At 35.3% G+C, this 16652-nt stretch overlaps 1 protein-coding gene across 4 annotated transcripts in view; it reads right to left on the reverse strand.

Moving 5' to 3' along the window:
• GALNT13 (polypeptide N-acetylgalactosaminyltransferase 13) overlaps positions 1–16652 on the reverse strand; it is an 815643-nt gene that overhangs the window by 290257 nt on the left and 508734 nt on the right. For all 4 annotated transcript variants that reach the window (XM_043997002.1, XM_043997000.1, XM_043996999.1 and 1 more), the window contains exon 4: positions 1172–1338. In XM_043997002.1, the coding sequence (XP_043852937.1) occupies positions 1172–1338 (167 nt within the window). The remainder of the gene's footprint in view (positions 1–1171; positions 1339–16652) is intronic.

Below are 16652 nucleotides of genomic sequence, written 5' to 3' on the forward strand. Positions count from 1 at the left end.
ATATACTGCAGAAGAAATACAGGAGGAAAAGGTTGGTAGGAAGGATTTAAATATTCATCTGGGTTCTCTTAAATAAGAAAATTCTTAACAGTCCATCATGAGAACTACTGTTCACTGGACAGTTTTTTACCTTCCTTCTGGGAAGGACTCTGAGTCTGGAGAAGGATGGTTAGAAAAATGGAGAGGGTAAATATAATGAGAGAACAGTTTAAGTTTCAGGTTCAGGTTATGCTAATTTTTTTTTTTTTAGGTTTTTTTTTTTTTTTTTTTTTTTTTAGTGAGGCAATGGGGGTTAAGTGACTTGCCCAGGGTCACACAGCCAGTAAGTGTCAAGTGTCTGAGGCCGGATCCGAACTCAGGCACTCGTGAATCCAGGGCCGGCGCCTTAACCACTGCGCCATCTAGCTGCCCCTGCTAATTTATTTTTAAGAACATATGAAAAGTGAAAGTTTTAGCAATGTAGACAACTCACCTCTCTTGCTCATCTACTACTTCATTCTTAAACTGGGGCCCACAAACATGATTTGAGGGTGAAGAAAGAACACAATGCTAGGTACAAATAGGGGCATTATAGAGTGTGGGAAAACTAATTTATCTTCTTGTCTGCCTTGGGTAGGTGGGGAGAAAAAATTATTAATAATCTACAATTCCATATGTATTATACAGTTAGGTACCAAATTTTTGGTTGCTGACTTTATGGAAGAATCTATTTGGAAATCTCACCTGATTTCTCAGGAGTTTCTAAAGTGAGAAGATTTAGAAGGAATTAGTAACATCCTTATGCCTGGAACTTTAAGGTAGGCTGGCAAAAATGTTTATAGACACATAGATTAATCATTTAAAAATAATTTTTAAAAACATCATATTCTATGTCCTCTTATAAGTTTCAAGTACACAAAGAAAGACAAAAATGGTCTCTAACATCAAGAAGCTCAGTCAAATATGTGAAACAATATGCAAACATTTATGTATAAACAATATATAGAAAATAAATTGAAGGTAACCTTAATGGATAAGGCTTTAGAAATTGGAAAGATATATAGAGAGGTGGAGTGATAGAGAGATTGAATGTGAATAGAGACACAAGATTATTAGAAACAATCCTCTAGGAAAAAACTTGATGATTACAATGCTCGATGGGAACATAAAGATATAGAAAAAATATCCATACCTCTTTCACTAGCATCATCTACCAAGATGATTTCAGACAGTAGGTAGTGTGGGGACCGATTGATTACACTGTAAACAGTTCTAAGCAGTGTGCTCCAGGCTTCATTATGAAATACTATGACTACACTTGTGTCTGGAAGTTCATCAGGATAGACTTTTGTCTTGCATCTGGCAGTGAGAGAAAAAAAACAATACTGAATTTAAGCTCTTGAAAAATTCATTTAATATACTGAAAAACAGAATTATGCAGTAGATTTTGCCAAGGTAAGGTGATAGGAAAACAAATTTGAATTCTGCCTCAGGAACTTATCAGCTTAATGGAGTAGTTATAATATCTAAAATCATGTGTGATTTAAATGGTAAAAGTGGACATTTTTGTTGTAACTCAGTGGAAATGCTTCTAATATTTCTCTACTGTTTGTTGTGTTCATTATGGGCTTGAGGTATAGATTTTTTAAGTTTCTTAAAATCTTTTCTTAATTACATATAAACAACTATTTTTCAAATTAATTTTTTAAAATTTTGATTTCCAAATACCCCCCACCATTCCCCACCTTTATTGAGAAGGTAATCAATTTGATATAGGTTATACATGTTAAGTCGTGGAAAATATTTCCATGTTAGTCGTTTTGTAAAAGAAAATGGACCCCCTCAATAAAAACATCAAGAAAATTTTTTTTTAAATTAAAGTGAAAAGTAGATTATGATTTACACTCATCCTTCATCATTTTTCTCTGGAGGTAGACAGCATTTTTATCATGATTGCTTCAGAATTGTTTTAAATTATTGTATTGCTTAGAATCCCTAAACCATTCACAATTATTTAACATACAATATTGTTATTAGTGTGTAAAATTTTCTCCTGGTTCTATTCGCTTCACTTTGTATCACTTCATGTAAGTCTTTCCAGGTTTTTTCTAAAAACATTGTGCTCATCATTTTTTATAACCCAATAGTATTCCATCACAATCCCAGATCATAAGTTGTTGAAGTATTCCCCAATTTCCAATTCTTTGCCACTACAAAAAGAGTTGCTATAAATATTTTTGCATAGAGAAGTCCTTTTTAAAAATCTATATATCGTTGGGATACAGAACTACTACTAGTAGTTGTTGTTGTCATTTTTTGTTTGTTGTTGTTGCAGTAGTTGTTGTTGTTTGTCCTTCATTCTTAAAGAGGACCATGACATGGGATGATGTCATGACTTGCACCAAATTGGATTTAAGTGAGTTAGGACTGTGTAAGGTCACTAACTTCACTCTCTCATCCAGAGACATCCAGTGGTAAGATATATATCAGGACCACTGGAGGTTCACACAGCTAATAAATGTCTGAAGTGTGATTTGAACTGAAGTCCTCCAAACTTCAGGGTCCATGCTCTATCCACTGCAACACCTAGCTACTCCCACTCCACTACTAGCAGTATTGTGATATCAAAGTGTATGAACAGTTTTATGCCCTTTGAGCATAGTTGTCAATTACTTTCCAATATGTTTGGATAACTTAAGAACTCCTCCAATAATGTACTAGTATCCCAATTTCCCCACATCCTTGCCAACATTTGTCCTTTTCCTTCTCTAATTTATTAACTAGTCTAATAAATGTGAAGTGATAACTCAGAGTTGTTTTAATTTGCCTTTCTTTAAAATATAGTTAAGGGGTAAGAGGAATACAATGGAAGAAAGGGAAAAGGAGAGATAGACTTAGGAAATGTAGCTCACATAAAAGGGAAAAAAAAGCTCATGGAGGGAAGGGGAAGAGGGGGGAGGAGTGGGGGAGTGAGTGAACCTTACCATCATCAAAATTGGCTCAAAGATGGAATAACATATATACTCAAGTGGGTTTAGTAATATATTTTGTCCTGAGTGAAAGTGGGAGGGGAAGGACATAAGGGAAGGGGAGAAGAGGGGAAGGAAGGAAGGGCAATTCAGGGGAGGGAGCAGTAAAAAAAGCAAAACACTTTGAGGAAGGTAAAGATGTTCTGAATAACTAGGCATGTATGACTTATGTTTAATTGCTTGGTTTCATAGGGCGTTTTGAGGAGGCAGGGAAGAAGAAAATTTAGAACACAGAATTAGCTCCAAGACCTTAATCTCATCAGCATTGGCTCAAGGAGGGAATTACAAACATACTCAATTGGGAGCAGTAATCTGAAGGAAAGCAGGAGGGGAAGTGGATAAGGAGGAAAGGGTAAAAGATGGGAGGGCAGAGCAGGGGAGGGTGCAGTAAGAAGCAAGACATTTGAGGAGGAATAGCATAAAAGAAGATAGAAAATAGAGTAAATATCATGGGAATGGTATAGGATGGATGGAAACAGTTATGATGATTGATTATAATGGCAAAACATATGGTAACTACTTTGTTGGGCTATTGTGAAGAAAATTCTTTGTCAAGTTACTACCTTTGTCAAGGTACCACATAAAAGTTATGATGAACAGGACACTATCAGAAAAACCTGGAAAGACCTATATGAACTGAAGCAGAATGAAATGTACAGTATACAAAATAACAGCAATGGTGTAAAATGATCTGCTGGGAAGCACCTGGTTTTTCTCAGCAAAGCAATGATCCAATATAACTCTGAAGGATTTAGGAAAATTGCAATTCATCTACAGAGAAAGAACTGATGGTATCTGAAAACAGATTGAAGCATATTTTTTTTTGACATTTCCTTAATCTGAAGTTTTGTTTTTATGTTTTCTCTCATAACCTAGCTAATGTGGAGATGTTTTCCATGACTACTCACGTATAACTTATCTTGAATTGCTTGAGTTCTTGGGGGTGGGGAGTGGGAAGGGAGGGAGGGAGAAAGAGAAGTCGGAACACAAAGTTTTAAAAAATTGATGTCAAAATTTGTTTTTACATGTAATTTGGAAAATAAAATTCTTAACAGAAAAAAAATAGTTAATGAGTTAATGAGGAAAGGTACTGCAGAGTCCACCTAGATCAACCCCTTCATTTTACAGATAATGAAACTGAACCCCATGGAGGTTGTGTCCCATAGTTGGCAGCAGCAGAATTGGGATCCATATTCTTTGACCCCAGAGTCAATAGTCATGCCAGACCACCCCCATCACCATCTGTTTTGAGTGTGGCCAAACTACTACATTGTATAGGGCTATATACACGATTTGATATAGTATCTAACTTGGTAAAGCTTGCATAGCGTTCCCTTGGTCCTGGGTATTTCTGTTCACTTTATGTGTCTGGCCCATTTCAAAAAGCAACCATTCTCTACTGGAACTTTGAAAAGTCTACTTTCTCCTTCGTTTCCTCTTTCTTCCTTTCCCCTTCATTCTCCATCTCCTTAACTTTTCCCCTCATTCACTCTCCTTTCCCCTCCTCCCCTATTCTCTCCTTCCTTTCCTTTCCCTCTCCCCTCCCTCTCTTTTTCACTTCTTCTGCTCTTTCCCTCTTTCTCCCTTCCTCCTCTCCTCTCACTTTACTCCTTTCTTGCCCTCTGTTTTTGCTCTTCCTACTTGTTCTTTCTTTCTTTCACTCTCCATCACCTTTTGCCTCAACTCTTTCTACTACTTCCCTCTTTCTCCTTTTCCTTCTCCCCCTCTATCTCTCCTCAGTGTTCCCAGGAATTATTTATTTTGATCTGCTATTTTTCTGGTTTCTTGGTGTGGCTTAGGAAATATGATTTTCCATGCCCCTTGAGTCTCCTGTTTTGCATGAAAAGTTTAATTAGAAGTGAGCTCTGAAGAAAGTCTGGGTCTGGCACTCCTTCTATTACAGTATGCTGCTGCTTCTCTTTTTAACCTAGATATCCATCACCTATAGCCTAATCCCAGACCATACCTCTTCAATTATTCTTTGGACTAAGTTCTTAATCTTGTTCTGATCTTAGTTTGATTGCTAGCACCACTTTCTGCTTCTAGCCTTTCAATTACATGATTCCTGTCTCAACTATCAACTCTGGATTTTTACCTCTGGCACCTGAATTCCTCTCATGACTTTCCTTTGCTTCTAAACCAGGGAAGCTTCAACCTGTGTCATGGATTTTTTTTTAAATTTCTTAATGTGTTTTATATAAAGTTTTGAGTTCCAAATTCTATTCCTTCCTTCCTCCCCTCCATTTTGAGATGTTAAATAATCATATAGGTTACACATGTGTGATTATGTAAAACATTTCCATATTAGTCATTTTATAGAAGAAAACTCAAATAAAAGGGAAAAAATGAAAGAGGAAAAAAACCCCAACAAATCAGAAAGCTCTCTCTGACACAAAGTTTGTCTGCTTTGGTTTTTGTTTTAGTTCTTGGCTAACACAGTTCCCATATCAGACAGTACATTTATTTTAAAGCTATTTTCATTTCAGAGTGAGGATTGGAGTGTCAATACAAAGTAAGGAAGTAATACTTACAAGCTAATATAAAAATTTATTCTTTAAGCCAATCCACACATACGATTAATCATTTTGCGGGACAGTTTATAAAAGATGCTGGAGTGGGGTGAGCAGATACAATAGAAAGAAATGTTTCTACCTTAAAGAAACTTGAATTTAATAGATATTTCTGTAAGCCATAATAATTAGAAAGTAATTGATGTACTTTATTTTGGTTCATTCCAAAAATAGCCAAGTAAGTCCATGAGGAAACCGTGGCTCGAAAAAGTTAAATGATTTTTTTTAAAAAGTGAAACAGATAGAAAGAGATAAAACAGAATCAAAATATGCTATCTTTTCATTCAAGATCCAGGACTCACCCCTCTTTCACCCTCTTTCTATATAAATTAAGTAACTTTTCACACAATCTTTTGGAAAAAAAGGCCATATCCCTGCTCCAGGACATATAAGTTAAACATTTTTTCTTCATTTTTGTGTGGGAGGAAGAATATGAAAAGAAAAGAAAGGAAGAAGAAATATCTTCAGATGACTCTTTAAAGCTTATAAAAAAAGAACCAGTTTTTTTAGTTCCCATGTATTCCTTTCAGATTTACTGAGTGTTTCACTGTACAGTAAACAAGCCACCCAGAAATATTTATTATGTGCTCATAATGTTTGTTGGAACCATAATGAACTCATTTACTATTAAGGAAACTTTTATATGCATTTCAACAGAATTTCCACTGTCATCAGTAAATGTATCATAAAAATAAAGTGCTACTAATACTTTTATTCAGAATTCTGCCACACTTGTAGGGAGGGAACCACCTATCTGTAAGAATATCTTTCATTTGTTAATCATATATGTGTGTGTGTGTGTGTGTGTGTGTGTGTGTGTGTAAACACACACACACATACACCCCTTTTTGGAGATCTTATTATATATATATATACACACACACACACACACACACACACACACACACACACACACACACCTTTTGAGCACTTACAAATTGATTATATTAAGTGGAAAAAGAAATTTAAGGCGAAACAGATCAACGGCGTCTAGGTGTCTCCGGAAGGTAAGCCATTCCTTCCCTGGAAATTCTACCACCAGGTATGCCTCTCTGTTCACAGAAAAGGCCATTTTGGTACAGGTGGCCTTGGGCTTTTGGTGAGTTTTATACGGAATAGAGACTAAGCCTAGACTTAAGACGATTTGTTTTGTATTTCTACTTTCCTATCCCTCTAATCAACATCACCTGGTAACTACCACACAATAAAAGCTCTAACTAGAGACCAGAGGCTTCTTCCATTTACTAGTCTGGGAGATAAATTAAGGGAAAGGTTAAAGAGGGGAGATTTATGATTTAATATCTAATTTTAAATCTCATATATATATAATTACTCTTTTTCTATATTACATTCCAGGTATTCCAGAGCACTCTATTCAGAATCTTGTACATGACCTCTCTGCTATCTGAAGCAGTTGGTATATAATTATTCTCATAGCGTATGAGATAAAATTGTTTAGTTGCCTAGAGATATAGTGAAATAGGCAGGTTTGGGAGGTTTGCTTTGTTTTGGTTTTGGTTTGCTTTCAATAACCTTTATTATCTGCTAGCTAAGATGGTCTAATATTTTATATATCCCCACCTCACATGCTTTTCCAGAATTAATGCACACAACTGAAGGTTGAGATTAATTAAAGACAACATAACAATACATTTCCATCACTACAGCTTCCTTTTAATGGATTTAAAGTTGTTTTTAACTTATGTATACAACAAATGCAATTTACAAAATCTAATTTTACCATGAGAGGAAATTGCTTAAGTAATTAATTCTAAGGTTGTAAGTGGAAGAGTGCATAGGAATTTGAATAAATCATAATGACATTTGTGATATTCACAATCTAGGGAGACATTGAAATGTGGTGTAATGGGAAAATTATTAGTTTTAGTATGCGACAATTTTATATAAAAACAGAGGTCTTCATTCCATTCTAACATTGTCACAATGGTGACAATGTTTAATCTAATGTAATATGATGTAAAGGATGAAACTAGTTGTATAATAATTATAATTTAATTTCCCTCTAAATTTTTAGACTCTTAACATATTTCACTAACCTTCAGGTGAACTTGTACATATTTAACACTTTTTGCTTTCCTTGGTTGGGTTTACTCATAATGATGCCCAAGGTTAATATATATATTAGAATGTTACAATACCAAAAATATAAATTGTCATTTTCCCTATAATTGAAAGCAGAAATTGTTAGTAAGTGTCTACTCCAATTCAATTATAATCAATATTGATTGTACTAGGTATTTTGGTGATGGCATCATTTCTTGGAAGGAAAAATATATTTGCTCAATCTATTTATCAAATGTTGCTTTATAAATTCATGTGAAATATATTTAGCTGTACAGCATGGTGGGTTAAATATCTTCTGAAATAATTAAAAAATCACAACAATATAGTGTCTGCATTTGCCATCTTTATACCTGGACTATGCACAATTATGAGGGTAACAAATTTTAAATGATCATTTTATACATTTTAAAATGGTATTGATGTCACATAATCTGTTGAAAATATTTCACAAAGAGACATTGTCCATGAAATGATAATATGAAATAAATAAGGGCACATAATTATAAGATATTTTAATTAGATATTATCCACTGAGGGACCCCAAACAATGTGTCAACAACATACAACTCATTTTACTTTTTGGCACTGCTTAACAATGGGGCAGCTATTACTTTTTATTGTTCTGCTTTGAAGAGATTTATAAAAGTAATTTCAAATAAAACCCCTCCTTATTTGAGCTCAATGTAATTTTAGTCTCAGTGTTTGCATGGAGACTTGAAGAATTGTGTTTGTATACTTCCTTATCAATAATTTTCATGTTCACGATCCTGAATCTCATCATCTTCATCTGTATGCAAGAAGAACAATCAGGACATGTATGGGTTTTGGTTGTAACCCTTCTTGGAGATCTTTTTTTCAATAAGCAAAAATCTCAAAATAATTCTTGGAATGAAACATTTCCCAATGCACGTCTACATATTACATTACATTAATATTGTAAGGATCAGTATTATTTTTTTTTTCAGAAACAAGCTTACTCATGTTAATTCAGGACCTAGAGAATCCAGCATTATGCAAATTGTCTGGATAATTTCATTGCAGCAATAATTGTTGTGGGGAAACAAGCAGAAAACTGAACTCTGTTTCTTTGTTTGTGAAAAAGAAGTTGGATTTGCCAGAGTTTTCATATGACTAACTGCACCCAAAATTTTTACAAAACTATTAAACTGGAGCTTTCAAGTTAGTCATGCAGGTGTTAAAGATAAAGAAGACTGAAATATAAAAACAATCTTCCAAATATTTTTTCTCATTACATTTCAGCCATACCTTGATTCTCCTCTTTCTCAATATAGAGTTTTTAGTATTTAGATAATCTTAGAAGGCAACAGAGCAACAAAGGTCTCACAGAGGGTAAAACTACGCACAAATTATAAAATTAAGTTATACAGTGAATTTAGGCTAGTAAAAAAATCAATGCAGATAATACAAGAAAAGAGCAACATTATTTCATTCTAATAAAGAAGAGAAATGAATCATTTTCAGTCTCTCCATGTCTACTCACTCACTACCAACTGCCCAAATATATGTCTCAAAAACCTGCATTTCCTAACACTGTCAAGTAAGTCTTCTTTGTGTATGAAGTTAGCCATGACATTCTGTGCTCACAAAGGTTCCCTTATTCTCACCTGTATAACTCATAAAGTTCAAGCTTCCTAACTTGGCACTGAAAGCCCTCCAGGTCTGGTTCACCCTTTTCTCCTATCACTCTGTTCTATCTATTCTACACTTTGAGCACAGGCAGAAACCTCCTCCCCCCCAAAATATCCCTTATAATTTTTAAAGTTCGATGTTTTTGTCACACTGCTCACTTAGTTTCATTTGTAGGACTCACTATCAATAACAATTCCTTGTTTGCAATTGTCAAAGACTCAGATGGCAAGAAGAAAGATTAGGAATTGTGGGATTAAGGAGAACTGAGTAATATCCAATCACCCCAAATCGAGCCTTCCTAACTTGGAAACAAAGTGACCTCATTTCTTTTGCATCCACTAATTGATTATTAAAATATATGAACCATTTTTATGGTAATTTTCCTTAACTTTGTGAGCTTCTTTTTATTTTTAACTTATTTTCAGGTTTTAGGAGGTCTTTGAAGGCTGAGGTTGATGGAAGCCTACTCTGACTATTTCAATGCTGCAATTCTCTCTGCTACACAAAAAGAAATGTGTGCATATATACATCCATACTTGCACATATATACTAATATATGCACAAATATATGCATATAAATGTATATAGCTGTGTGACTAATATATATTTATACATGTATATTATTATTAAAGAATTGTTATTTGAGGTTTTTATGCCTCAGCGCGCACTGGCCTGGGGCTCCACAAACTGCATGGTGCTCCACCCACTGGTTGTAGCCCTTGCCAGGGCTCTGGCACCTCATGTCATCACCACTAACCAATGCCTACACGGGCCTGGAAAAATTATAATGATTGGAAGCCTAGTGAGGGCAGTCATGTGACTATCAGAGCGGCCATCCCATTGGCTGGGGCTGTGGGGGTATTTCTAGGTTTGGGGGAGGAGAATTGGGCATTCTAGCTGGGAGCTGGAAAGCAACAGGCGTTCTGTGCGTATTTTCAGCTGATTCCTGGGTGGTGGTATTTTTTCAGGTATTATAATTTCCTTTTCCCCACTTTATTTCCTTTCCCTTGATCCTACTGATCCTGTTTATGGTTTTTTTTTTTTAAGTTCATTCTTGTTAAAATAAATCTTGTTCTGTTTTGAGAGAGGCTGCCGGTCTCCTTCCTTGTCCCAATATTACAGCGAGCTTAAATCCACAAAGCACAAAATATCCAAATGATTAGAGAAAATGTATACAGAAGGCTGTGTTGGCAACCTTGCAAATGGTAAGAATTACATTTAATATCTATTAAAAGTGATTCTAGGGGCAGCTAGGTGGTGCAGTGGATAGAACACCGGCCCTGGAGTCAGGAGTACCTGAGTTCAAATCTGGCCTTAGACACTTAATGCTAGCTGTGTGACCCTGGGGAAGTCACTTAAACCCAATTACCTCACTAAGAATGAACAAACAAAGAAAGAACAAAAAAAAAAAGTGATTCTAAATGAGGAACGTTCACTCGAACTTTTCTTAATCTATGTATACATGGGAAAAAAATGAAATAGAAAGCACAAGTGTGAAGCATTAAGAGTTATAGTTCAGGGGACGGCTAGGTGGCACAGTGGATAAAGCACTGGCCCTGGATTCAGGAGTACCTGAGTTCAAATCCGGCCTCAGACACTTGGCATTTACTAGCTGTGTGAACCTGGGCAAGTCACTTAACCCCCATTTCCCTGCCCAAAAAAAAAAAAAAAAAAAAAAGAGAGTTATAGTTCATAGGGAAGCTAGGTGTCTCAGTGGATAAAGCACTGGCCATAGATTCAGGAAGACCTGAGTTCAAATCCCACCTCAGACACTTGACACTCACTAGCTTTGTGACTCTAGGCAAGTCACTTAAGCCCCATTGCCTCACTAAAAAAAAAAATAAAATTATAGTTCAGGGGAGAATTATTAATCAAACAAGTCATAATGGTTCTGATAAAAGAGAAAGTAAACAGTTGTGATAACACAAACTATAAAAGATTTTGCATGAACAAAACCAATAGTTAAAATTAGAGATACTACCTAGCAGGGAACAAACCATTGTATTTCATATTTCTGATCAATATTTGCTACCCAAGAAATGTGATGATTTTGCACAAATCCTTAAGAACAGACTAACAGAACCAGTTCAAAGATGTCAATAGTCTTCAACAGAAGAAAGGCACACTATAAAAATCATATAAAATTATCATTATCATTATTATCATTAATAATTATTATCATTATCATTATTAATTAAGAGAGATAAGTGTTACAATAAACTGAGTGATAATCTTGGAGTAAGGATATCATGGGTCTGCAACCTGTCTTAAAAACTTACTAGCCCTGTGACCCTGGGCAAGTTATTTTACCTTTACCTCAATTTTCTCATTGGTTAAATGGAGATAATGATAGTATTTACCTTTTAAGGTTTTGTGAAAATAAAATTAGATAAATAAGTAAAACATACAGGGCTTTGAAAAATTTAAAGTGAAATATAAATTTTAAAATTCTTATAAAAATATTACAATATTCTGAGTGTTCATATCCATCAAGTTGGCAATGACAATAATTGAATTAATCAATAATGAAGCACTTTTCAAGCATAGGCAGACATCATATTGCTGTTGGAGCTATAAATTGATCAAAGATTTCTGGAAGATGACTTAGAATTTCTCAAGAAAAGACACTAAGTTTTCTATCCCCTTGTGATACAATTAATACACACATACCCTAAGAAGATCAAAAACAGAAAGAAAACCAATAAATTCTCAAATATTTAGAGCAGCAATTTTCATGGTTACAAAAATGTGGCTACTTATTCTTTCAAAAATGGCAGAGTACACCATTACATATGAAAGTAATGGAATACCACTGCACTATTTAAAACAATGAGGAATTCAAAGAAAGATGGGAAAACTAGCATGAACCAACATAAAGTGAAGCAAGTAGAATTAGTACAACAATGTACATAATGAATGTGAAGCAAAATGAAATAACATCAAAGGGAATTAAATTGTTTTAAGGTCAATGATGAATCTATATTATAGATAACATGAATATACTTTCCTCATTTCAATAGAAAAGTGGAAGAAAAGAGGAGCAGTTTGTTTTACCAAAAAAGCTTTCCTTATTGTAAAGGACTCAATGCATGTATGTACACCTCTAGGTGTATGCACATGTGTATGTATGCATGTGTAAGTGAACTTGTGGCAGGGTAATGACCATAGTCTATATAACTTTACATTTCTCTTCTTATTTATTTCTCCAATACAAATTTGGAAAAGGAAATAGAAAATTTATTCATGACATAATTTGCCATAAGGATGGTTATGGAAGATGTGTTTGCTACCAAAAATAAGAAATAATATGTTTGAAATGTCTACTTTTTGTTTCTCCATGTTCTTCAGAGAGCAACTAATTAAAGCATTTTGTATTGTTAAGGGCTAAAATTCTAGCTAAGCTGTCTAAAATATCTAATGAGTGGTCGCCAATAAATTATAAGCTTTAGCAAGAGTTAGACTTTTAAGCATTTATTAAGGAGAATAAGAATTTGATAAAGAGACAGAGAAAGGCCTAGATTCCTATCTATTAAAGGGAGAGCGCATTTCTAGCTCCCTTCTCTGCCAGTGTCCTCAGGAAGGAGAGCGAGACTGAGTGCCAGTCTCTTCCTACTTCCTCCCACTAGCCAATGTCACTTCCTGACGCCAAAGTAAAGACTCCTAGTCTTGCCTTCAAAGACCTTTGCTTCATGGGCAGAACTCTTCTACAGTAAGTCTCCAGCAGGTGGCGTCATTCCAATTGTTACAGTATTAACTCTTTTGTGCCCAAATGAATAACAGCAGATTAATTATTTTCCCATCTTGGCTTTGAGAAAGTAAATTGTTTACAAGTTTGGGGGCACCAGAAATGAAAGGTGAAGAGTCCGGAGTAAGAAAGCAACAGATACAAATAGACTAGATCTGAGAGGACAACAGCATCTGAGAGTGAACTGGGGGCTGAGACTTTGGCAATGCCAATTAAAGTTTTATTCCTATTACTGTTACTCCTTCTGGGTTTTTTTTTTTTTGTATTAAATATATTTTTTGAAAAATAATTTGATTTTTAGAAGTTAATGGTATTTTTTTCTTATTCTACCCTGATGACATGTAAAAACAATTTTTGATATTTGTTTTACTGAGTATTAATTTTATTTTTTTTTTGCGGGGCAGTGGGGGTTAATTGACTTGCACAGGGTCACACAGATAGTAAGTGTTAAGTGTCTGAGGCCAGTTTTGAACTCAGGTACTCCTGACTCCAGGGCCCGTGCTCTATCCACTGTGCCACCTAGCTGCCCCTCGATATTTGTTTTTAAATAGTCAAAATTTCTATCTCTCCCTCTCCACCCCACTCATTAAGAAGACCAACAATTTGATATAGGTTATGCAAATGTAATCATGCAAAACATATTTCCATATTAGTGATATTGTAAAAGAAAAAACACACCAAAATTTAAAAAATACAAGAAAGGGGGCAGCTAGGTGGTGCAGTGGATAGAGCACTGGCCGTGGAGTCAGGAGGACCTGAGTTCAAATCTGGCCTCAGACACTTAACAGTTACTGGCTGTGTGACCCTGGGCAAGTCACTTAACCCCAATTGCCTCCCCCCCAAAAAAAATACAAGAAAAATAAAGTTAAAAAATATGTTTCCCTCTGTATTCAGACTCCATCCATTCTTTCTCTGGGAATGGATTACATTTTTCATCATAAGTCCTCTAGAGTTGTCTTGAGTCATTGTATTGCTGAGAATGCCTAAGTCATTCACACTTGATTATCTTACAATATTGCTGTAACTGTGTATGGTGTTCTCCTGGTTCCTCTCATTTCACCTTGCATCAATTAAAGTAAAATTTTCCTTGTTTTTTCTTAGAGCATCTTACTCATCATTTCTTACAGCACTAAAGCATTCTATCACAATCATATAACACAATTTGTTTAGTCATTCCCCAATTGGTGGACATCCTTTCAATTTCCAATTCTTTGCCACCAGAAAAGGGTTGCTATAAATGTTTTTGTACATTTAGGTCCTTTTACTTAAAAAGAAAAAAAAATATTTGGGGATACTGACCTAATAGTGGTATTGCTAGATTAATAGGTATGCATAGTTTTATAAGCCTTTGGTCATCATACCAAATAGCTCTGTTTAATGGTTAAAACAGTTTACAACTCTATGAACAATGCATTAGTGTCTCCATTTCCTCCCATCTCCTCCAACATTTGTCAATTCCTTTTTATATCTGATAAGCCAACCTAATAAGTCTGAAGTACTACCTAAAAATTATTTAATTTGCATATTCCTCTAATAAATAATGTTTTAGAGCATTTCATTCATATGGCTATAGCTTTAATTAATTTATCTGAAAAGTGACTTCATATTTTTGATAATGTAAAATGGGCAATGTCTTATTTTTTAAAAAATCGACTCACTTCTCTATATATTTGTGAGATTACACCTATATCAGAAAAAACCTCACTTTATTTTTTTAACAGTTATGACTGCTAACTGTATTTCTCTCTATCATTTGCCAGCTGTCTACTTTAATCTCTTTCTCCTTTCATCCTTTCCCTCCTCAAAAGTATTTTACTTCTAAGATGGCAGAGGAAAGGCAGGGAGCTCTCGAACTCATGACATGATGCCTCCCAAAAACATTGAAATAATGCCGTAAGACAATGTCTGGAGTAGCAAAACCCACAGAAGAAAGTGCTGAAATCATTTACTAAACAAGAACGGCTTGGAAGGTCGGAAGGAGGAAACTGCTGTGCTGATAGAAGAGTCGAGCCCAACTCCACAGTCACTTTGACACAGATCCAGTCCCAGGAAGGCCTCACCAGAAAAGGAGGGGGACTACAAGGGTCTATGCTTGAGTAGCAGTGGCCCAGGTATGGGAGGGGCACAGGCTCATCAGAGCTGACAACCACAACACACAAAGCTGATTGATTAGCAAGTTGGTCTGGGGTCAATTATGGACCAGGGAACAGGCCAGAAGAGTGAAGAACCTGATCCTCCTTAAATCATACCACCTGGGACTTCTGAAGCATGAGATACTGCAGCCTGGAAACAGTGTCCCACTTTAAGGAGCTAAAATTCAAGTAAAAGAAAGGCAAGATGAGCAGACAGAGAAAGGGGAGGACCATAGAAAGTTTCTTTAGTGACAAGGAAGATCGTGGTGCACCCTCAGAGGAAGATGTCAACATCAAGGCCCCTATATCTAAAGCTTCCACGAAAAATGTTAATTGGTCTTAAGCCATAGAGGTGCTCAAAAAGGACTTTGAAGATAAAGTTAGAGAGGTAGAGGAAAAAATGGAAAGAGAAATGAGAGGGATGCAGGAAAGACATGAGAAGAAAGTCAACAGCTTGAAAAGTCAAATTGGCCAAATGGAAAAGGAAGTACAAAAGCTCTCTGACAAAAAAATTGCCTAATAATCAGGATTGAAATAATTGAAGCTACTGACTTTATGAGAAAAGTCTTTTACTTCTGACTACAACTTCCCCCAATCTGCCCTGGTTCTATGATCACACCCCTTCTCCTATCCCCTTCTCATACCACTTTCCAGTATAGTAAAATATATTTCTATACCCAACTAAGTATGAATGTTATTCCCTCTTTGAACTAATTCTAATGAGAGTAAGGTTCAAGCATTTTCTGCCACCTCCCTTAAATATATAACCTACATCATATTGCTTACTGTCTTGGGGAGGGGACAGGGAGGGGAGGGAAGAAGAAAGATTTGAAACTAGAAATGTTATAGAAACAAATGTTGAAAACTAAATCTCCATGTAACTGGAAAATAATAAAATACTACATTAAAGAAAAAAAAAAAAGAAAAGTTCATAGAAGATGGTGTCTAGGCTCTTTTTTTCTTTTTTTTTTTTTTGGTCATGCAGGAAATCTGTTTTTTTTTTTTTTCAGGGCAACGAGGATTAAGTGATTTGCCCAGGGTCACACAGCTAGTAAGTTTCAAGTGTCTGAGGCTGGAATTGAACTCAGGTCCTGCTGAATCCAGAGCCAGTGTTTTACCATCTAGCTGCCCCCAATTTAATAATTTTTAAATGATTTCTCCTGGATGTATTTTCCAGGTCAGTTGTTTTTCCAGTGAGACATTTCATATTATCTTCTATATTTTTTTCATTCTTTTGGTTTTCTTTTACTGTTTCTTGATGTCTCATAGAATCATTAGCTTCCACTTGATGAATTCTAATTTTTAAGAAATTATATTCTTCAGTGAACTTTTGTACCTACTTTCCCATTTGGCTACTTCTATGTTTTGTTTTTTCTTTCTTTTTTTAATTCTTTTTTTTAAGCACCAAATTCTTCCTCTTTCTCTCCCATTTCTCCACCCATCAAAAACAAATCCAAAAGCT

Source organism: Dromiciops gliroides, chromosome 3 (assembly GCF_019393635.1).
Source record: "Dromiciops gliroides isolate mDroGli1 chromosome 3, mDroGli1.pri, whole genome shotgun sequence".
Classification (NCBI taxonomy): domain Eukaryota; kingdom Metazoa; phylum Chordata; class Mammalia; order Microbiotheria; family Microbiotheriidae; genus Dromiciops; species Dromiciops gliroides.